The sequence below is a fragment of the Buteo buteo genome, chromosome 22 (genome assembly GCF_964188355.1).
Source record: "Buteo buteo chromosome 22, bButBut1.hap1.1, whole genome shotgun sequence".
Classification (NCBI taxonomy): Eukaryota; Metazoa; Chordata; class Aves; order Accipitriformes; family Accipitridae; genus Buteo; species Buteo buteo.
Genome location: NC_134192.1, coordinates 12264544 through 12286380, shown reverse-complemented (window position 1 = coordinate 12286380; position 21837 = coordinate 12264544). Strand labels below are relative to the sequence as shown.

The window sequence follows — 21837 nt, the reverse complement described above, 5'->3', positions numbered from 1 at the left end:
TTTCTATCTCACCCGTCCTCCCCTGTCCCCTCCTCCGGGTCCCCATGTCCCATCTTCCTGGCCCTGGCTCAAGGTAGACTTCCCTCCCTTCCCGCAATCTCCCTTTTAAGTGCTCGTGACTCCCCGGGCCTGTGAGGAGATAGCTATTATTTACAAAATGACGGAGTGCTATTTTTACTTGCTTCTTGGAAGCACTAGGAGCAGTAGCAGAGCTGAATACAAATTATGCTGCCTCGCTGCCTCTCCCCTCGCCGGCTGTAGATTGTAGGGTTGCCTCTACAAGTGATTATAGGAGGCGGGGGGCACAGGGGGCTGAGGAGGCTCTTATTAAACATCCCGCTGCACTCATCAAGTGCTGTTTATTTAAGAATCTCAGCCGTAATATAATCGACTCGGACGGTTGTGTTTCAGCTCTTGAGGTTTGCGGATGTGCTGAACACAGTCACGTTTCCCAGGCGGGGGTTCCCAGAGGCTATGCCGCAAGCTAGCAGAAATGATGTGCCTGCATCCAAGCACTGGAGGCTCCCAAATGATGTGCACTATTAAAACAGGGGCGAAGCCACTGCGGCTTCGTGCAGGGGATTCCTGGCTGCTGTGCTGACGTCAGGGAGGCTGCACAGCCTTATCTCAGAGATAAGCTGGATGAGCGAGGGAATTGGGACCTCCTTGAGGCTGTGCTCCACGTGGCAGTGCTGGGACCTAAGGGAGCTCGGAGGTGACAAGCCTGTCTGTACTGGTGTTTCTGTGAATGGCATGGCTGAGACTAGAAAGCAGGACAGTGCTATTCAAGCTCTTCTGCACCCAGGGGTACAAACCCTCAAACTGCTCCAGCCCAGCTCCTGGAGGTAGATGCTTCTGCACTGGGCTCCGTATGAACTGCTCTGGAATCCAGCCAGCCCAATATCCCTTCTCCAACCATGGTCACAACCTAAAAAGTGTCATAACAAGCTGATAATGCCCCTTAACACCCTCCTAGACTGCATTTAGCCTCAGCTCAAGAGTTTCTCAGCTTGATGAGGTCCCCTTATTCAGTGATCCTCTTCCAAGGACCTGTCCAGTGTCCACTCAAATACACAAAATCCTTTGGGAAGGACTTCCACCAGCCTGCGGTGAGGACAGTGTCTCCATGAAGAGAGAGGGGATGCTGCGTAGCTCTTTCCCACATTATGTAACCCAAAGTAAGCACACTGGACAGGATGATGCTTTACAGCTAACCCAGCACCCCCAGGAAGGGAAACACAAGAAGTTGGTTTGTACTACCGACTTCCACCTCATGCCTTCTCCCAAATCCTTGCCATACTAATTAATAAGCAGCAGAAGGTAATTTTTGCAGCTGCACACAGAAGCTTTTTGGCTGTTGCATTCTTTGTTTTCTCAGCCTCTCAGTGGGGGGATTTAATTTTCCTTCCAATTTTAGCCTCTGGAAAAAAAGAGGCTTCCATGACCTTTGCTACAAGCCCCATGAGCCCGCTGGAGCCAAGCCACACCATAACTCAGGGCAGCCCTTGCCTTCGGAGCCAGCACGCTGCAGCCCCCAGCCAGAACTCCATCCTTGGGTGCCTCCTCTCACTGACAGCATCAGCCCCACCACAACAGGACTGCTGCCTTTGCCAGTTCCTACCTCGGTTTTTCAGATGGCCTTTTAACCTGTGGTGCTGCCTTGTTTTGGGAAGTAGGAGCCGAGTTGTGTCTCCTTTCAGTAAGAAGAGAGGCACTGAAGAAGGAAGGGCACATCTCTGGGTGGTGTGGCACAGGGTACTCTCTCTGTGTCTTTGCCCTTGGGACTGCTGTGCCAGTACTGGGAAAGCACAGGGGAGAGGGCAATCTTGCCTCTTACCACAACCTCCCTTGCAAGAGCTGCAGGAATGGAGACATGACATCTTCTACATCACCAACCACACACATGAAACCCCTGATGTAGCCTTCAGTGCTGCTCTCCTGCTGCAGGGCCAGCAAGACTCTCCCACAGACATTAGAGATGCTTTTCTTGCATTTTTTTGCTAGGGAGCTCAGGAATAACAGCACAGAAGGAAACATTTCAGTGAACATCATTGCAGCGCTGTTAATGCCTCCTAGGTTTGTCCAGCCCAGCCAGGGGATAAAGCTGACTCCAAGGACATAGACTGACGGAGCTCCTGCCACCCAAAGGCCACAAAGCAGCATGAGCTATTGCTAATGTCAGGACCACAAACATCCCTACTGCACCTGGGATGCTTTCACACCAAGTATGCTGGGAGCAGAGGTTATGCATGGGTCAGGAGGGGAAGGCTGGGGAACAGAGACAGCAAAAAATGGAGAAGGTACTGGCATTTCCTCCAGCATCTCCAAAAGGGAGAGCACAGCTGGAGCGCAGAGAGATCTGGGCAGCTCTCAGCACTGCTCCTTCTCTCTCCTCAATTCATTTTGACTTGGGGATCTCAGAAAACACATAGAGAGGTCACAGTCAACCTCTTCAAACTCCCAGTCCCAAAGTAAAAATACATATTTTCAGATGTTGCTTGGCTGTCTTAGTGCTTCAGCATCCTTGAATACAAAGTTACTTGTTCACAAGCAAAAGCCAAGTCTCATATTGCAGACATTTACCCAGGTTTGATGAGTTCAGCCTGAGCATCTTTCCCAAAAGTGGATGGCAGCATGCACATGTTCTTCAAAGAAGAATAACCCAGAACATACATAGGGTGTCTCGGTCCTGCCAGCAGCCTTCCTTACATAGGAATAAATTGTAGCCACCTCTGTATATAGAATTACATAGAATTGAAACAGTTGAAATCAGTAAGAAGCAAAGGCTTTTGGTAGCACACCACACAGCCTACAGAAGTCAATGCCAAATGGCCAAGAGTGTCACCAGAAGGCCTGGCAGCTGGTCCAGTCCTGCGCAGGCCAGACAGAACTAAGAGCGGCATCAGGTTTAATTCCCTGAACTACCTAAACCACCAACACATCTCCAGAAAAACTCACTTGGGCAGAAGCATCAAGACATAAGAGAGACCCCCTTGGCCCCATTTTGTCTATGGTGGGAGGGTAATCTCAGACATCGGTCAGCCCACCCAGACCTGACTGCCTCTGATGGCATCTGCCTCTCTCTAGTGAGCGTAGAGATGAAGATGACAACCAGGGTCCCGTGGATGAAGGCTGGCCTTAGCCTCATGCTCCCACCTGGGACAACATGGTTAAAGATGATGGGATGCTCATCCACTGCAAAGTGGGGTCAGCCAAGGACTGAGCACTGGGAAATTTGTACTCTGCAAAATAAACCACACAGTAAGGAAAGAAACAATATAAATGTCTGAAACAAATGTCTTATCTCAACAAAAGCAGGGGTGAGTAAAAGCCTGCAGGGGATTGCCAATGAGACCTTTGGATCAGATCTGTATCTAGCTGTGCCTATGTGTCATGAACTATTTGTCTAATGCAGTTTTGCTCGGCTATTTGCTTGCTTCCAGAAGTGGTCACCCTGTCTCGCTCGTAAAGCTGAAACAACTCAGTCTGTGTAACAGATCTGACCCCCTCAGTTACACTGCCAGTGAATTCTGCAGAGTTATGATCAAAAAGGCATCACATTTACACAGGAAACAAGGCTATCTGCTGCTCTCCATGAAAGCATCAAGCCTGTCCCTCCCATCCTGGGGTGCCAAGACATCTTTTCACAGGGGTTGGTTTATCACCCACCGCTGCTGCTCGAATCCCCTGGGACTGCCAGTGTTTGCTGTACAGACAGTTCCCAAGTTGCTGCTCTGTGAGCCACGGTGATTAATCACTACTTTCTCTCTGGTGTGATGGCACATCAGTGTCTACAATTGCATGTCCTCCAGCCAGACTAGAGAGAAGTCATCAAATCTGTAAACACAGATACGCGTGTGGTATCACTTCCAGCTGTGCTCTTTCTCCTTTCTCCCCCCAACTTGGATATTTCAGCATAGGGGTAGCAAGAAGTTCAAAAGAATTTCAGGGGCTTTCTCAAGAGACAGCTGACAACAAAACCACTCAAACATGATGAGAGACATCAGCATGGTCTACAATTACATGTACTTAATTTTTCAGCCCAGATGAAGTGAGATGATGCCTGTCAAATCCCTCAAAGAGATGGCCTGCTGCCCTGGCTCTCTTTCTTAGCAGGGCCAGGGGAGAGCTGATGCAATGAAGAGATTTATTGCCTGTCTCACACAGCATGCCGCAATACGCAGCTTTGTAACATGGCTGCATCCAGTGTCCTCTGCAGGAACCAGATGCAGGACCATGAAGTGACCCAGTTACCACTTGAGCATGGCTTGTCTAGGTTTTATGGCACACTGTAATGCCTAGATGGATGTCTAATTCCTAGGTGATCCCTGGGGCACAAGCCACCCAGGGCAAAAACTCCTTGGGTTATGTAGGGAAGATCAGCTCAGTTCTTGGAAGAGAAATCCCTAAGCAGTCTCCAAATGCGCTATACACATGCTTGTGGCTCTGACCCAGGTCTCAGCTCTCTCCATGCCTACGTAACACGTTGGCTATGGAGTTTGGATCAAGACATAACTACTGCTGAAAGCAGAGGAGTCAGGCACATCTTATTCCTCCTTGCTTCCAAGTGAGCAGGGAGCCAGTGTCTCAGCACAGCGCTGAGTGGCACACAGGGCATCTGCTTGTCCCTTCCGGGTGAGAAACTGCACTGCCTCCCTAGCACTTCCATGTGAGTAATGGCACAGGGTAGCCCAGTTTTCTGGTCTGAACTCCCTGCACAGAGCATGCTACACTGCCTCTTTATCTCAACACGCAATGGATAAGGGGGGGTCTAGGCATTCCTGGCGCAGCGAGTAAGTCCACGTGTTGCTGTAGAAGATGCTATAGGGATTTCACACCCTCCCACGCTGGAGAAAGGCATTTTCTCACATTTACCAAGAGTGGGGGATGCAGGTTAGAGCTCTATCCAGCAGAACAGCCTAGGAGAGATGCTGCTGTACCATTAGTGGAGCCAACAAACGCTGCTTTCCCACAGATCAGCTTTTCCTGCCTGTTTTTCAGATGCCTAACAGCAGTTGATCCCATCTAGTTACCTCTCTCTACTTCAGGTCTTTTTCCACTCAGCTGCATAATTCCACAAATCTTGCAGGAACTTAAAATCTCTGAGATATCTACCTTCCTGACAGGTTTTGTTCAGATCAGCCAACAGGCTCAAAAGTTTTTAGAAGACAAAAGGCAGAAAGAAAGATGTGATAAGCCTTACTCCATTAGGAGCCCAGGCAAAAAACTAACGCAAGACTCAACAGAACTATGCATTTGGCTTATGTAGTTTAACTTAGCTTCCCCTCATTGCCCCATGCAGGCATGCACACGCACATATTCTTATTACTGCATTAAAATACACATACAGAGGTTAGAATCAGGGTGTGGTGCAAGCTATTGATAAACATAAAGTGCAGTCAGAATAGAAGAGAGAGTCAGATAGAAGAGAAAGTCAGAAGCAGCAACTGCTAGAGGATGTACAGTCATGGAGGCTTTACACACACCCCTCATTCTCACACATACAGACTACAAACAGAGACTACAAATTAGTGGCGCTATTTTTGCTACAGACAGAAAAGACAGAATGAACAAAGCTACTGTAGTTACTATTTTAAGGACTTAGGACACCCTCAGATGCTACGAAGACAGAGGAGGAATATGTATGTATGAGCTTGCTTTTAGAGGTTCTACAGTGCTTTGAGACCCTGTGGTAACAGAAGAGAGATGCTACATAAACATGTTTGTTATATAGTATAAATACAATGAGAAAATGTGTGAATATAAATTAGCATGCATAATTTAACTTATTCAGTATAAAAGCCTGTCCTTGATGGCTAAGCCAGAGGTGCTCGGGGAAGGGAATCCCTGCCAGTCCCAGTGGACAGGGGAAGAGCATTCAGATGACACCGTGTTGCCAGCTGGTACATGTAGCTGTGGCCCTAACAAAACCAAAGCCAGGAAAATTTTGCTGACCACAGTCCTGCAGGGTGCCTACATAGCTGTACACACTGGAGGGAGCAATGAGATGAGGGCAAAGATGCCAGACTGGTACTCCAGCATTAGGCAAACCTCTCCATGTTACTGGCAAAACACCTGCGTTTCGTATTGGGCCTGCCTTCCTGACTTCACCTTCAGTTAATTTCCTTCTTTAGGGGTCAGTGATGATGTTCTTGTTGACCACATGAAGGAGTTTTGGTGAACAGCACCCTCAAGGAAAGACTGCAGCAGGTCCTGTGCCCCAGTACTGTGGCTGAAGTTGCACATACACGGGAAGGATAAGGCACCAGAACAAAGCAGCCACTGAGCCGCTGCCTTTGCTGTGTGCCCTCACACGTGTATAACTTGGCTGCGAGAGTCAGTCATTAGACCAGGCTTATCCAGAACCCGCGTGGATGTGGTGCACCTCTGAAGCTTCTCCATCAGGGAGCTTGCAGACTGGCCCCAGCAGATTATCACTTACTCCCTTTTCTAAAAACACTGAACCTTTTGTTAACTCATTCGCAGCAAGTCTTTCTTTAACAGAAATCATCACCTCCCAACAGGCCACTCGCATGCTTGAAGAGGAGCTGCAAAAACGTCAGATCAGTGCCAGTAAAATCCTTAGCATTTGGAAAGGAACTACTGAGCTCTGTAGTTCATCAGAGCTCAAGGCAGATCCCCAGGAAAAAGATAAGCACAAGGGTGCAATACAAAACTGCTATTGCTAACCTGGTAATCATTGATACATAGAAAACAAATGGAAAGATTGGAAAGCCAGAAAGCAAGCAGAGAAATGCAAGAAAAATCAAATGAGAAACACACTGCATTGCATTAATTCTATGTCATTGCAGAGGGGGAAAGAATAAACAAGATGTCTCAATCAAGTGCGTGAGGTTTGCAGGCAGAGCTCTGAGCTCCAACCCCACCATTGGTGCTAATCTGCACTATGGCACTGAGCATGCAATGCAGTTCTGCTGTGCCTGAGTTTCCCCATCTGCCTTTTAGCCCCAGCACTGCCTTCCCATGCCTCTGGCTATATTTTGTTCCAGGTTGCTCTGCAGGCTGAGGATTGCCAGACCGCATGACGGACTGGAGTGTGCAAAAAAGAAAAAAAAGAAAAAGAAAGTGGCTCCTGGGGCTTGCTGTATAGCTGAGAGGAAGAGTCCATTTAATTCTCAAGCCTGTCCCCTGAGGCCAATGCCAGGTAGTGAGACAAAGATACAAGAAAACCATGGCAGGGAGCAACACAGTCATTTGCACTCTGGTTCCCTTATCCATTAGCTCCTGGCTAGCATTTCCTTCAGCAGAAGAACTTAATCATCTCCTGCGACAGTGTGCCTCCGGTGACGCTTCTGGCATCCTTCACCACCACCCCCAGGGCAATGCAGACAAATGCTTTCCCTTCCTTATGCACCCCAACATGGTCTTTGCCAGTGTGACCGCTGAGCTGTGCGCAGAGCCAAGGTCTCCACGGAGCTGTCTCTCCCCCGTCATGCACGGGTCTCTGGGCTGCATGGCCGCTGCTCATTTAGTTTGCAGCAATGCCGATACATCGTACAAATAAACTTATTTAATTCACATTGCCTTGCGCTGGTCAATTTAGCATTTCCTCTGATGCTGGAGTCCTGTTGTACAGTACGGCAAGCTCTCCTCGCTGCCTGGGCTCACCCAGCTCCCTGTGTTACCTCTGCACACACTGCTGCCAACGCACCAAGAAATGCATTAGACAGCACGGACTGCGAGTCCACCTCTGCCACTCAGAAATGACTCCTCCTGTGTTTGCCGTCCAAGGCTTGGAAGCAGAAATAGAGAGTCTCCAAAGCACAAGATAAAACCCCAGACACGCACTGTGGCCCTCCATCACCGTGCCTCCCAGGGAAGTCCCTGGCCAGCAAATGGGGCCAGCAAACCCCAGGAGTAGCAGGGTGATCCACACACAGTGAGATGGGCTTATTTGTGCACTCAGGATGTTGTTTTATTCCCAAGTAAGCAAAACCCTTTTAAAGGAAATTCCCTTATGCTCTAAATCTTCCCCTCCCCAGCACTGTTCAGACACCAGCGTTGTCTGTCCCGCGCACAGGAAGGCTTTTTATCACAGTTACTCACAAAAATTCGGCAACAAATATTGCATTTTCAGTTCTACCCACTACACAAATTACGATATGCTGCATAATACTCTGATACTCCCATTAGAGACAAGCAGAGGGCAGATGCCTCCAGATGTAATTTTTAATTTCCTTTGCTGGGGAGAATGTTTTCTTGTTTTAGCGATGTGCATTCAGAGCGTTCCAGTTCCCATGGCAACTCTCTGCTTCCACTGGAGATGTCATTTTTCATGCCATCCCTTCAGAATTAGACATCTCCTAGCAGAAGTTTTGAAGAAATGTCTCCCTTAAATATATATTTATTAGAGACAGTGCCTGCGAGTGTGCTTTATTGACACATTTCTTCGGCGACTCACAGCCTACAGAGGAGAAAGCTGTCTCCAGAAATATGCTGGCTGCCAATCTGCCTTTTCTCAGCTTCTGTTTTCAACCAGAACTCTCCTCTTTTTCTGCTTCATACATAATAGCCAGCACCTGCTCCCGTCTTTTTTGTTTTGTTTTGTTTTGTTTTACTCCTTTCTGTTCCCATCACTCTCCCTCATGCCCAGTCTTGGCCCAGCTCCCCGATAATGCAAGCGCAGCAGGGGAGTGCCCCAACAATTCAGCACACGCTGAAAGTATCTGCACCCATCCACTGCCTGCTGGCACGGGCACTGCCCAGAGCCATCACGGGCCTCATTATACATTTGCATGCAGAGGAAAACCCAAAGTACTGCAATATAGAGACCACTACAAGAGCCTCTCAGCCTCGGAGGGCAGCATGAGGAGCATCTGCACCATCTCTGCCCCCGGCTGCTCTCCCTATGCCATCTGGCCGTAGCCTGCTGGGCACCACCTGCCCTCCGGGAAGCTGTGAGCACATCAGAGCACTGATCCTGCTCCCCAGTGCAGGAGCCTGTGCACGGGGCTCCCACACTGGCTGGGGGAAGGATTCGTGCCCCAGGTCTTGGTTATCAGATGCCTCTCGGGCACCCCCGTTGCAGCGGTTCACAGGGTTTGCAGTACCTCTCTGGGCTCCACGGGTGTGGAGCCGAGGGATGCCAGGACGGACCCACCTCCCTGCCTAACACACTGCCTTCCCTGCCGCACCGAGGCACGCCACCCGCCTCTGCTCCCGTGCAGTCCTCGCCTAACCATCACACCCGAAAAACCCACGCCTCTGGCTCAGAAACCCCCTGCAGGGAAAGTGAGATGCAACATCCCACCCACAGCAGCTTCCAAAGATTTTTCACAAGACCCCCGGGGAAAGTTCCTATTTCAGGCTGCGCAGGCAGCCCCCGGCCCCGCTGCCCTCCAGGGGCTGGGAGGCCCCCTCACCCCGCGGGGATCTCCAGGCTCCCTGGGTACCGCAGCGCCCGCAACCCTCGCTTGCATCACGCTCAGCATCTCCCACCCGAGCTCCCGACAGCTCATCAGAAAGAGGCGGCACCAGCCCTGGCGGGGGTCCCAGCGGGAAACCACACTACAGCTCTCTAATAGAGCTGTAACATTGCAGCTTTGAATTGCCTTCCTTCAGGAGACAAATCCAAGCAGGTAAATTGGTAGGAGCTGAGCGGATCGGGAGGCTGATGGAGCTAATCCCAGGCATGTTTAAATGCAAAGGCCCAGGGAGCCTCACTCAAACCTGACATGATCGCTGAAGCTCGTTGCTGTGCTTAATTCTCAGGCGCAGCCTGCTCAGAGGGGTGTGAAAAGCAGAAGAAAAGGCAGAGCACTGGGAGCAAAAGCCACACATCGGCTTCAAGGTCAGGACGTCAGCCCTCAGCAAAACCATGCACCAGCCAAACAGCAGCAAAACAGCAGCTCCTGTTCACCCCATCATGGAAACCACACGGATAAACATTGCTGTTGTACCTCAGAGAAGTTTAGAAACATTTTCTTAGCCCAGCCTCCAGCAGGGACACATGGGCTCAGGGGACACTTCTTGCTGACTCCAGACTTCACATTAATTGTACCATCCCACCAGCCATTAATCAAACGTCCTCCACTGGCATTTTTATTGAAAATCAATTTAATAAAGTAGGTGGGAGTCCACATGCTTCCGTAACATCAGATAAATATTCATGGGGGCTTGTGCTGCTTTAGCTAAATGAGTTTTTTAAATTTAACTGGTGCAATTTCCTTGTTCCTTAATATATAGCTTTCCTTGCCCTTGTTCAGGAATAGAGATGAGGTGGGACTCAGCCCTGCGCTGGCTCGCTCTCAGGCACACCAAGGAACAATCCTTTGCTATCAAGCCAACACCTTTTGGCAAGGTTATTGTCATCCATAATAGGAAATAGGAAATACCAGTCTGCTGGGGTCAGTGTCACCTGGTGCGAATCCCCCGAGCCAAGGCTGAGTTCAGAAGGGCCGGCCATTTGGAGCTGAAAACTCATTTCCAACCACTAAGAGCGTGGCCACCATTTCTACCTCTGCGGGTGTGCCATTTGGTTTCTGCTTTTCCCTCCCTGTTTAAGCAGCTATTGTGCTCCAACAGCAAAAGCTAATGAAAGCCATCAGAAAACGCATTCCCCTGATGCTTACTGAAGGGGGTTAAAAGGCTTCCAGCTACCAAAATATACAACGCACCAGTGAAAGAACCGAAACACACCCACACAAAGCTTCAAAATTTGTGGGGCGCATGAGTCTTAGGAGAAGGGATGAGCGCCAAGCTCACCCTCACTGAGACAACATCCATCTGCAGCCCTGGCTGTGAGCATCAGCCCCGGGGAGGGCAGGTTAACCCCTCATTCCCCAAGGAGGCTGCAGAGCAGCCGTGACCAAGGCTCCGTACTGCAGTCCTCCTTCTCAAAGGCAGTTATTAGAGTCCAGACGGAAGAAAAGAAAAATCTGACACATTGATCAAATTTAGTAGAAAGGCAGGATTCAGACAGTCCTTATCAGTGAGAGATTTTACAGCGTCTAACAGCTTCTTTGTTAACTGGAGCAGTGAAGAGCTGCAGCTTCCAAAAAGCGGCAATGCAAGGCAATTCAACCACTGCCAGGACTCTTGTCGTGTTATCCTAGTGATACCCTTTCTCTTGAAAGGCAGCGCTTTAGAAATCAAGCGCATCATCATTTTGCCTTTGTTATTAACGCAAACTGACTTGTTTTCATCATTACAGCCTCGACCTAATTCCCCGTGCACACTCTCCCTAGAGCGGCTCAGATCTCTGGACAGGATTTGCTTTCCCTGTGCTTTAACGACATGAAGGTTGTGACTAGCCCCGCAGACACACGCAGATAGCCCGAGCCCAGGAATAGGGTGCGAGCAGCCCTCCCTGCCCTGGGCGCTTCCGCACATGAGCTACTGAGGGTCGCGTTTCCTATGCCCCAGCTCCAGGGTGGACACAGCAGGAAGATAAATGGAGTCCATGAACTGCCACCATAATCATTTCCCCCTAGTCCCCAGCAGGTATCGATGCAGCAGAGGTGGGCAATGCCCACTTTCTGATCCCATGAGATAGTCTAGTCACAATTCCTCCCAAAACACAGCACTGGCTGCATGGAGAGTTCTCCTGCAAGCCTCTGAGCCTACCGATTTCTCCGATGTCCACCCTATTAAGATAGCATTCCTGCTTCTGAGAGATCACCCTTGCTGGAGACAAACTGCCTGTCAGCAAACAGCATTAAATACAGGGTATCATATTCGACAGATAATGGCATGCTTTTAGTTTTTTCTCTCTTGGATGCAGGTCACACAACTACTGTCATCTCCAAACGCTGAAATCCTAGATGTGAAAAGGTAAAGCTTAATTGCCTTGAACAGCAACTCTTGTATTGACTCCAACATAAGGCCCATAAATATTAATACAGCTATATTTAGCCCCTTTCAATTATACATACAAAATTAAACATCTTTCTGGGAACAAATCAGTCCGGATAGGGTTTGGATTTTTTTCTTTTTCCCTTTTTAATGCATTCTGCATCAAAATAACAATAATTCTAATAGAGCTAAGGCCTGAAAAAAAAAGAAAGTGGACAGAGGCAGAGGCTTAAACATATTTTCACCTGGCTCAACCAACGTGCTCCACAGGTATTCAGAGGCACTTGCATACTCCTAAGCAAACCCTTGCTCCACCTGGTTCCCCTGTTATTTGTTAGACTCAGTCCCTTTTCTGGCTGCCAGCAAACTGGGACCCACTGAAGGTGTGTGCACCGAGTGGGGCACATGGGGGAACCAACCCAGCCTGGGACCTCAGGGTCCCAACATCACCACTCCGAGGGGAATGCTCGAGGAGGGACACCTGCCCTGCAGGAAAGGAGAGGTCCCATCTGCAGCACAGCCATGCCCACACAATGCCTTCTGCAGTTAAAGACCTTCTCTTTTGTATAAAAATCACATCCACTTTCCTGATTTGCAAATTAATTATACGTCGCTTTCCTTGCCAAAGTGGACTTAATGGTATTAACATTACATGACAAAGAGAAGCTATCAGAAAGCTTCTCTCATGATGGCTAGATTGATCAGGAAACAAGAAAGGAGATTTCATGCTTTTGTTCTTTAACCCTTCCTCATGCAAGCAGACAGGGCCCTTTTCTAGGAAAAGGCTTTTTCAAATTCTCAGGCGAGACCAGGTGCATCTCTCCAAAGGGAATCTTTCAAGCACAAAAGCCTGTAATTCAATTCCCACATGTGCATAGACCCTTTACAGAAAACACAACTTGTGGAAAGAAGAGTTTGCACCTTCATTTTTTTGCAGGACAATGGCCTTAGCTGGCTAAAATGACATTCACAGCTCTCCAGAAGACATGTCTTCAGGTAAGTAAGTAGGAATGCAGGACTGCAAAAAATCTAATCTGGCCTGTATGGATACAAACAACTTCCTCGCCAAGAATTCAGATGGATGCAGTAAGCCTTGTGCAGACCCTCTGTAACCTTCCCCTTTGCAAATTGCTGTGGTTTTTTGTGTGGGTTTTTTTTTTTTATGGTCATCAGATCCTTTCATTGACAAAGCTTCTTGTATCAGAACTGATCCTTCCAAAAAAGAGGCATCTAAAATGACTTTTGCAAGGTTGAAATAGCGTCTTGAATTTTCAGACACAATTTATTTCGCTTCAGTCATGAATCATTTCATCCACTGATTCAGTCTGAACTTGTCATCAATAGGATTTTCCAGTGGGTTTGGGGAAAAAAAAACCCAAAACAAAACAAAAAGCTTTTTCCATGCCTGTTGTTCTCATCACTTTGGTTTGAATTATGTTCTTCCAGAAGGTAAAGTGAACGGGGTGTCCTTTTCTCACAATGCAAAATGCAGATTAAAAACTCTCTCTAGGCTATACTCTATGCTTACAATTGCCAGTACTCCACAAAGACTTTTTTTTTTTTAATAAGCATTAGCTGTATGTCCTTCAGAGGCAGATATTTAAAGTAAGCTACATGGCAGTACACATAGACAAAGAAATCATTACATGAAATTCCTGCCCCACCAGACTCAGTGAGAGTTCTGCCATTTACTGCAACAGGGTGAGAATTTCACTCTGACTTTTCACAGTATTTGGTTAAGGGACCCTGCACAGTTTAGCCTCATAGTCTTGCAGCAACTCACTCCCCAAAGCCCCATGCATCTTCCAAAGCCTCATGAACACTCCAATATTCTTATTTAATCAAACAATAACCTTTAAATAAATGAAATGGCATTAACAAGCTAACAGGTCTGAATCAGCAGCATTAATCCCCCCACCTCAGGGGGCCCAGGTACATGTGATTTGATTGCTTCTTCCAGATGGAACTGGGCTGATATTCACCACCAACACGATCAATGACTTTGCCTCATCAGACATAATCAGTGCCTCTGTATACGCACACGAACTGCTGCAAACATTTTATCCTCTAGCTCAACAAATAAAATAACTGCTCTTTCCTCAATATTTGACCAGTTGTTTCACCACCAGCTTCCCAGAATAAACCAATTAAAATTGTTTTTAAACTTTATAATACCTAATAAAAAAAATCTTATTTCACAATCCATATCAAAGACACATTATAAATCCTTTACATGGGACTAAACGAGTGGAAATTCTAATAAATGAGTAGCTGCCATAGTCCAACCGATCAATAAAGACATCCTTGCAAGCAGTTTATAGCCATCTCTAACATCATCTACTAATGTTCTTAAAACCATCTAACACATGTTCAACATACTTAAACATCAGCTCCCCCCTTCCAAAGTCATTATAAACAAATTGCGTCATACCGTCTCCAACACACACCCACCAGCTTCCCCTCAGGCAGGGATCAGCTGCCTAACGTTCCCACTGGTTTACTGCAGGTGTCTGATGTAGCATTGACGCTCTGAGCTGTTACTCCAGTACAAATCACTGGGGTAAAAATTCCTCCAAATGGATTCACTTTCCTAGAAAAATTTCTCAACCTTTGGGAAAAATCTTACTTCTTGCCTACATGTGCGGATATATGGAGGAGTTAGCAGCTTGGGGCAGACTCCTCATTGGAGCCACAAGCAGCAAATGAAGGCACCATCTAAAAAAAGGCATCCAAAGTAACACAAGAAACACCTTCCCCTCTACAACCTCGGCAGCCTGGGGACTTGGTTGTGGCCCCTCTGGAGAGCCCAGGAACGCGCTGCCCAAGGACAGCCTCATCACGGGTCATCGACTTTGGCCACACGACTGCCCCACGGAGAGGGTGGCTGGGCAGGGACCCACCGTGGTGGTCCACTCCCTCCCACACCACTGCAGAGGCACAGGCAGCTGCGAGATGCCCCCAAAGGACCCAGTGCTGACCTGAAGCCCAAGTGCCGTTTCACACAAAAAGCTATGAATCTCTTTTCACAATGGGTTTCTGACCCCTACGGAGTGTTTGTGATATCCCTGAAGCTTTGATACAGACTTGTTGCCCTAAGCAAATTCATAAGTTATTTAAGAGAAGACTTTCACCCTTAGGCATAGCTGTCAAGCCCGTATTCCTCACTTGCCTTCTGATGTGTGCATGCCTTTTCACACAGAGCTCCCTCTCCCTGTACGGCATGGGTTTAAACAGCAGCACAACTGGGATTTCTGCATGAGAGAGGAGAGCATTGGGGCTGTGCAAATCCATGGCAAAGCTGCCTTTGGAGAGCTGCACCCAAAGGGAAGACAACCTTTTTTTCATTTGTTCATAGATCTTAACTTCAGAAGTTTGATGAGACAGAGCAGGGTCCCTGTTGCCCAGAAAGGTAAATAGGAGAAAATGCTGTTCAGGCAATGCCTCAGCTTCAAATTAAAACTCATCAAGGAATCTCAGACAAAGACAAAAATCTGAGATAAGACATGGATTTTTTCTAAGAAAGGATCAAATTCCTCCCTGGAGTAATCAATACAAGGCATGAAGTCAGATCAGAGAGAAGAGATGAAAAGTTGGGAGAGGTGGAACATTAAGATGGAAAAACAGATTAAACACAGTCCTGAAACCCTGGAAATCATAACAAACCACAAAGGACCACTGGGTTTGTCATCTAATGTCTCTCTTGCACAAACAGTAGATCTAGATAATGTTTATGACAAGCTGCAGGCAGCTTCAGCACGCACAGGTGAAAAATCCTGCAGAAGAGCTCAAGGCCAGACCGAGTCTGTCACCCCTGGACACCTGAGGACCAGCTCTGCTGCAATGGGGAGCGGGACATACTGCAGCGGGACTGTTCCACCAGCACACAGGTGTCCCCACAGCAACAGGCAGTACCCAATGCTCCTGCCAAGGGACCAAGAACAGACTTGCCTCCACCCCTCTGTCCACCACCAAGCACCTGAAAGTTGGGCTGCTGCATGCTGCGACTTTACAGGCACCCCAAGAGCTTGCGAGGGTCCCTTCCCCAGCGTTTTGCAACCTATCCGCAGAAGAAAAGGACTATTTCAACATTTCATCCAGATTTTAGGTAATAAAGGTTCTCTAAACTTCAACCTGGACAATTTAACAATTTCTACTACTATTATAAGTTACTCTCATTGCAAACAGATTTCTTCTTGGATCTTGCCAGGAAGATAAGCCCTCACTGTTTCAGCTTGAAGAGCAGTGTACTTCTGAGAGAAGGTAGTTCTATAATTTAATTATTCTGACTATTTCAGTCCCTCTGCCTTAATGCTCACATAATGACAGACAAGCCCTTACCTGCAGGAGGTCAGGACAAAATGACAGATGCACTGAGGTGTAATACACCAAGCATCTCACAGGAATGTCTCAACCTAGAAGGAGCCGCTCTGAAGCTAAGTCCAAATCCTCTTGGCCATCAGCATTTGAATCAGTGAAATACAGGTGGCGAGACAGGGATACAGATGTTTCTCGCTTGCTCAGAAGCCTTCCTGCCAACTACACCATCATTAAAAAAGCAGGAAGAAACACTGCACCACAGAAAGAAGAGACAAGAAAAACTCCAGCAGAAGTACGCTTCACTTACAAAAGAATAAAGGGAATACATCAGCAGGATAAATATTAACAGGTGACTATAGATCAAAACCATTAGCAGGGCAGAGCTGACATAGTAAGGCCAGATAAAAGGCACTGTAGGCCCATGTTGGGCATCCCTGATTTGAGTCCTATTGTGAGCAGCAGAGCCTGACCTCACCAAAACGTGCTTGAGCCCAAGGGCGTCTGCACTGAGCCCAACACAGGCAGGGAGATGTTAACACCAAGCCACAAAGAGCTACCCAGTGGAGATGAGGAAGAGGAGGCAGCCACAACCCTGGGTTGCTTTCACTCTGCAGACATACCCAGTTGTGAAGGTACAAACTGGTGCTTCCCCTCTGCCTGGATGGGACCCACTTGCTGCAAACCCTGAGGACAAGTATTGGGCAGCCATGGCCTGTTGCCAAGGAAGAAGAAACCAAAGGGGCCAAGTCACTTGTTCTGCCTAGGGAATTGCATTACTTTAATTGAGTTGCCTGCATTTGCTGGTCCCAGTAAACCCCCTGCTCTGAAAACTTCAGTAGGCTCCTAACCCTCAACTGTCCAGAAACATGTCATGCAGACACAGACCGGCAGGATGCTTGCCAGCCACTGCTCCCTCAGTGGGGCCGAGTCAGCCATTTAGGGACTCCAGAGACACGTGGTAGAAGCTTCAAGGAAAGGTCATGAGTTACCTTGTAAGCGATGCTGCATCCAGGAGGGATAACACCGATTGATCCTAGCTTAGCTGCTTAACATGGTACAAATTACTTTTTAATTGCAGTTGGAGAAACTGGCTTATCTAGAACGTTTACAGCCCATCTTTTAGAAAATTGAACAGGCTACTCTCTCCTTCTCTTCCTTGAGGCAGAATCTTTTCCTCCTTGACATCCCGTAGAAAAGGCCAACATTTTCCTGGAGTGCAGGCTTGCCCTGACCACCCAATACAGAGACCTTGTCCACCACTGCTCCAGATGCCTTCTGGGTTCCTCATCCTCACACCAAGTAGCACCTCAGACACACCCCTGGCCCCCATGAAGCAGTCTCTGGCTGAGCTGGAAGAAATCCTTACCATGTTTTGCCCCATGCACCTCCTCCCTGAGCAGCAAGTGCTCCCCGATAGCATTGTATTGCCAAAGCATGTTAAAAGGATTCTTGAGGCTGTAAGGCAGTAAAAGGCTGGGGCAAGTCTGGAAACCCCCCCTCCTGCGCCTCCCCAGGGATTCACAAGATGGTTGTGTTTCGGTTGCAGCACAATGGACCTAAACTTCATCAGTTAGGAAATAAGGCTGCAGGAGGTACAGATGCACAGGGACCATCACTGAACCTCAAACAACATGGTAACTGCTGGGCATCACACTGTCCACGTAAGGATTGCAGAACTTCAGTCACTCTTCACAGTAAGCAGCACAAGGATATACAGGGTATTTCATGCATCAGTCACTCTTGGAGGATCACTGATGGTCCCATTGCTCACATCCCACTCCTTGAGCATCCCTTCTTTTTGGGTACATGATGTCTCTCCCTTTGTCAGCCAGTTCTACCTCTTTCTCCTGGCCACATCTCCTCTCTCTGACTCTTGCAAGCAAGGCAAGCTCTGGGTTCAAAACAGGCCTCTCTGCGTGCCAGGTCTGCAGGGAGCCACAGCAAAGAGAATTTGAGAACTATAAATAGATGCCCCTCATTGCAGCCCTTGCAGGGCTGGGCAGAGGATCTGCATGATTGCACAGCTCCAGACCAGGAGTGGAGGTCAGTACTGTCCATAGAAACTCTCTCGGTGGGAGATTTTCTTAGCCTACAAGGTTGGCCATGACAACAGATGTCTCCATCCCTTCGGGGTCCATTTCTGTTCCTCTTCTGACTTAATAACCAATCTGCCCTGTGTTTTGTCAGGGGAAACACAGGTTATCTGCTGACAGTTCCTTCCTCTCCTCAACCACTCTGAGTCCTAAAACATGACCTGTTTACACAGCTACCCCTTCCTCAAGCCCAGACTGTATTTCAGTGGTCATGGGGCCAAACAAAAGACTCAGCTCTGTCCCTAAGAGCAAGCCAGCCTCAGCTCACCTGGCAGAAAGAGGGAGTAACCTCCTACCAGCCACAGAAGACTTCTCTGTGACACCGACGGTCGTGTTCCCAGTGCTACGGGGCATTGCTGCAGAAGGAGGGGTCTGACAGCCACCTTCCTCCCGCAGCTTTCCTCTTCTCAGCTAGCCTAGAGCATGCTCACAAACCTCTACTTGCCATCAAGACTGCAAGGACCCCTCGCCGGAGAGGATCTCCTGAGCTGCCTCCTGGGCACTGGAGCAGCAGCAAGGCACAGGACCACCCTCGCCTGGAGCCTGGCTCTGCAGTACCGGGCACTGCCGAGCAGCCTCAGCACTGGTTTGCTTCAGTTTGTGTCTGCAGCATCCTGGTAGGAAGAGGAGCTCTGGCATGGGAGCTATTAGAGTGGGTGGCAGCAGATGGTGAAAACAGAGGGGATAAGAAAATAAATACAAAGAGGCTATCTTGAGGGGAGAAGTCGCCACATCAACACTCTGTTGATTACACAGTGTCTTTTCCCAAAGCCTAAACAAACATTGCTCGGTTCCCGGCGCACAAGGAAACAGCTCTGCCAAACATGGGGGACCGACACTCGGGCACATGCAGCACTGTGCAGCCCCGGGAGGTGCTGCAGCCCTGCACCCCGCTCAGCCCTTCGTATCCCAACCCAGTGTTTTCAGGGGGATTTGCCTCATACAGAGCAGGGAAACCAAGGCCAGGAAGGGAACCTGTGTGTCCTGCTTCCTGGTTACCCATAATTTAGGCCAGTCCGTTGTTCCACCACGTCTTCCCTTTCCATGGACACTAAAGCAGGACTGCATGGTGCTAATAGATGCTTTTGCCTGACATCTTCAGAAAAGCAAGTGCAAGATATTCCCGAGGGAAACGGAGAGAGACAATGCTGGGTCTACAGGGACTGTTCAGTGCTGTCTCACAGGAAAACCAATGTACCTTGTAAGTCACTGAATCACCCAGCAGCACAGCTGCTAATGTGAAGCAAAGCAATCCCTTTCACAGATCTCACATAACCTTGGACAGCAGGAGCCCATCTCTTGCTGATTATCACCCCAGCCCATTTGATTAACCCCTAAGTCTGGAGTCTGCAGCAGGACCATTTCTACTTCTCTGGCCACCAGCAGCAGTGGGAAAGGTCCTTCCTTCTCATGCTCTTCCTGATAGCAGCCCTGACAGACCTCCAAGGAATAATAGCCTAGACTTGGGGAAAACAAGTCCCTCTAAAAGTGGAGAGAACCTGGCTCACCAGGCTGCACTATACACACACACACTGAGGACAACTCATTGGCAGCGAGGAGCCCCCAAAACCTGTAGCCCTTTTCAAAACCTCCCATCTGGGTCTGCAAGAGTGCTCCATGAGGGGAAATCAGAGGTGAAAGCAGTCTTTAAACATGCAATGTCTGGTTCAGGCAAAGGCAATTTATTATGTTAAGCACGTTATTAAAGGATCTAAAGCAACAGAGCAGAGATGTTCCAAGAAAGGTTTTAACTTCCCCAGCAAAGGGCTCCTGGGAGTCCTCTTGTTAATACTTTGCACGGGGTTGTCTGCAACCGAGCCTACGGTGAACATAAATGCCCCCTCAGTCCCCTTTCAGAGCTCGTTTCAGTTAAATCAATACAGCCATCAGGGAGACTTGAGGAAGCAAAGCTATTAGTGGGACCGCAGTTAATTCTGGGGGAAAGAAACAAGCAACAAAAGCAATAAAACTGATGGATGGCTTATGCAGACACAGTAACCCTTTCCTGTCTGGGTCCTGCAGCATGGCAGCCCACTGGAGGTGAGGATGCTCACTGGAGAAACCCTTCTTCCCCAGATTTTGCATGGTCTCTGCTTGGGATCAAAGTACTCCTGGACAGGTGCAGGGCAGAGGGCCATGGCACAGAGGTGGACATGGAGCTGGGAAGAGATGACGAGGCTGCTCTGAGGACCAGAGGGTGCAATTCCAGGCTAGCACTGTATCAGTGGAGCCCCCATCAGCATGCAAGAGCTCAGAAAGCTCGTTCCCAACCTCCTTTGGCAGCAGGACCTTCAGGGAATGGGGGAACATACAGTGACTCCAGCTTTGGGTGGGAATCATGGTCCAGCAGCACAGCTTTGCAGCCGAGCAGGAGTGACCCTCAGTGGCCCCTGTGGCACACAGTCGCCAGCACCTGAGAGGGGTCATTTTCTCTGCCACAGCAATGCCCCTTGGCAACAACGCACCAAGAAACCACGCAGGCTCATGTCTCCCTCGTCTCCCTAAGAAAGCTCACGTCTGTCTTCCCCACACATGTCCCCGTTGCTTCTGCCTCCTTACATCATACTAAATGTATGCCATAAGCATTGGGAGGGAAGGTGACTACCATGGTTTTGCTTTCTAAAGCACCTTAAACATCTGTAGGTGCTTGGAGAGAAACTCAGCAGCAGTAGCTGTAATGGCAGCAGTGTTAAAAGCAGCTCAGGAGACAGCAGAGCCTGGCTGACTGCCCGGTGCCCAGACCGGCACATAGAGAAGAGCTTGCCAGGTGACAGCTACATAGGAAATAACTGAGAAGATGTCGAGAGAGAGGCTCTATAGCAAAGCCCACGGACTAAAAAGCAACACCAACACAAGCTGAAGGTCCTGCAAACTGGTAGTATCGTCATTTCTGAAATGGTAATGCCTATAAAAGTAGCAGAAATAAGTTTAATCATATTTGCTCCATCTACAGGCCTATCAATGTAATGTCATAGAAGACAACAGCAGTCAGAGACTTGCACCTCTCATCTCACAAAATATCAAACAACAAGATAGCACAGACTCAGAATGGGGAAACCAGCAGCAGACTGTCTCTGGCACTGAACCAGCTTCTCCTTCCAACAGCACCACAATTATTAAAAAGTCATCTGTGCAGCCTCTCATTTCTAAAGCTACACAGCTGTGGAAAACATCATCTCTCCACCCAACTAACCTCCAAGTCCGGGTCTCAAGCGGTTGTCGTATCCATCCAACAGCCTGTCCAGGATGCGGGTGAAAATGGTGATGTTATCTTTGCTGTCATCGACGACATCTGAAACATGCTTCTGAGAAAGCCTGGCACACAGGGGAAGAAAGAGGAAAAAACATCATCAGAAGAGAAACCTACTCTTTACATGCCCTGAACAGTTACTGGAAATGAAGGGATGTTGGTTTATGCTCCAGCCTGTGCTGCAGTGGGCCCTGAATTGCAGGATGGGGCACACCTGTTGATAAGGTGATGTGCTTGCCCAACTCCCCACAGGGCATCTCGATCAACTCTCCTCTGGCATCTGCCACCGCAGCCCTCACCATGGAAGCTGAGGCATCCCCGCTGTCCCCTCCCCACCTTTCCATGCTTAGGGCCAGTGGCACC

At 48.6% G+C, this 21837-nt stretch overlaps 1 protein-coding gene across 1 annotated transcript in view; it reads right to left on the bottom strand.

The window, feature by feature from the left end:
• Nucleotides 1-21837, bottom strand: part of GABRA3 (gamma-aminobutyric acid type A receptor subunit alpha3) — a 70161-nt gene that overhangs the window by 34599 nt on the left and 13725 nt on the right. Inside the window, exon 3 of the mRNA XM_075054576.1 lies at nucleotides 21418-21539. Within this exon, the coding sequence (XP_074910677.1) occupies nucleotides 21418-21539 (122 nt within the window). The remainder of the gene's footprint in view (nucleotides 1-21417; nucleotides 21540-21837) is intronic.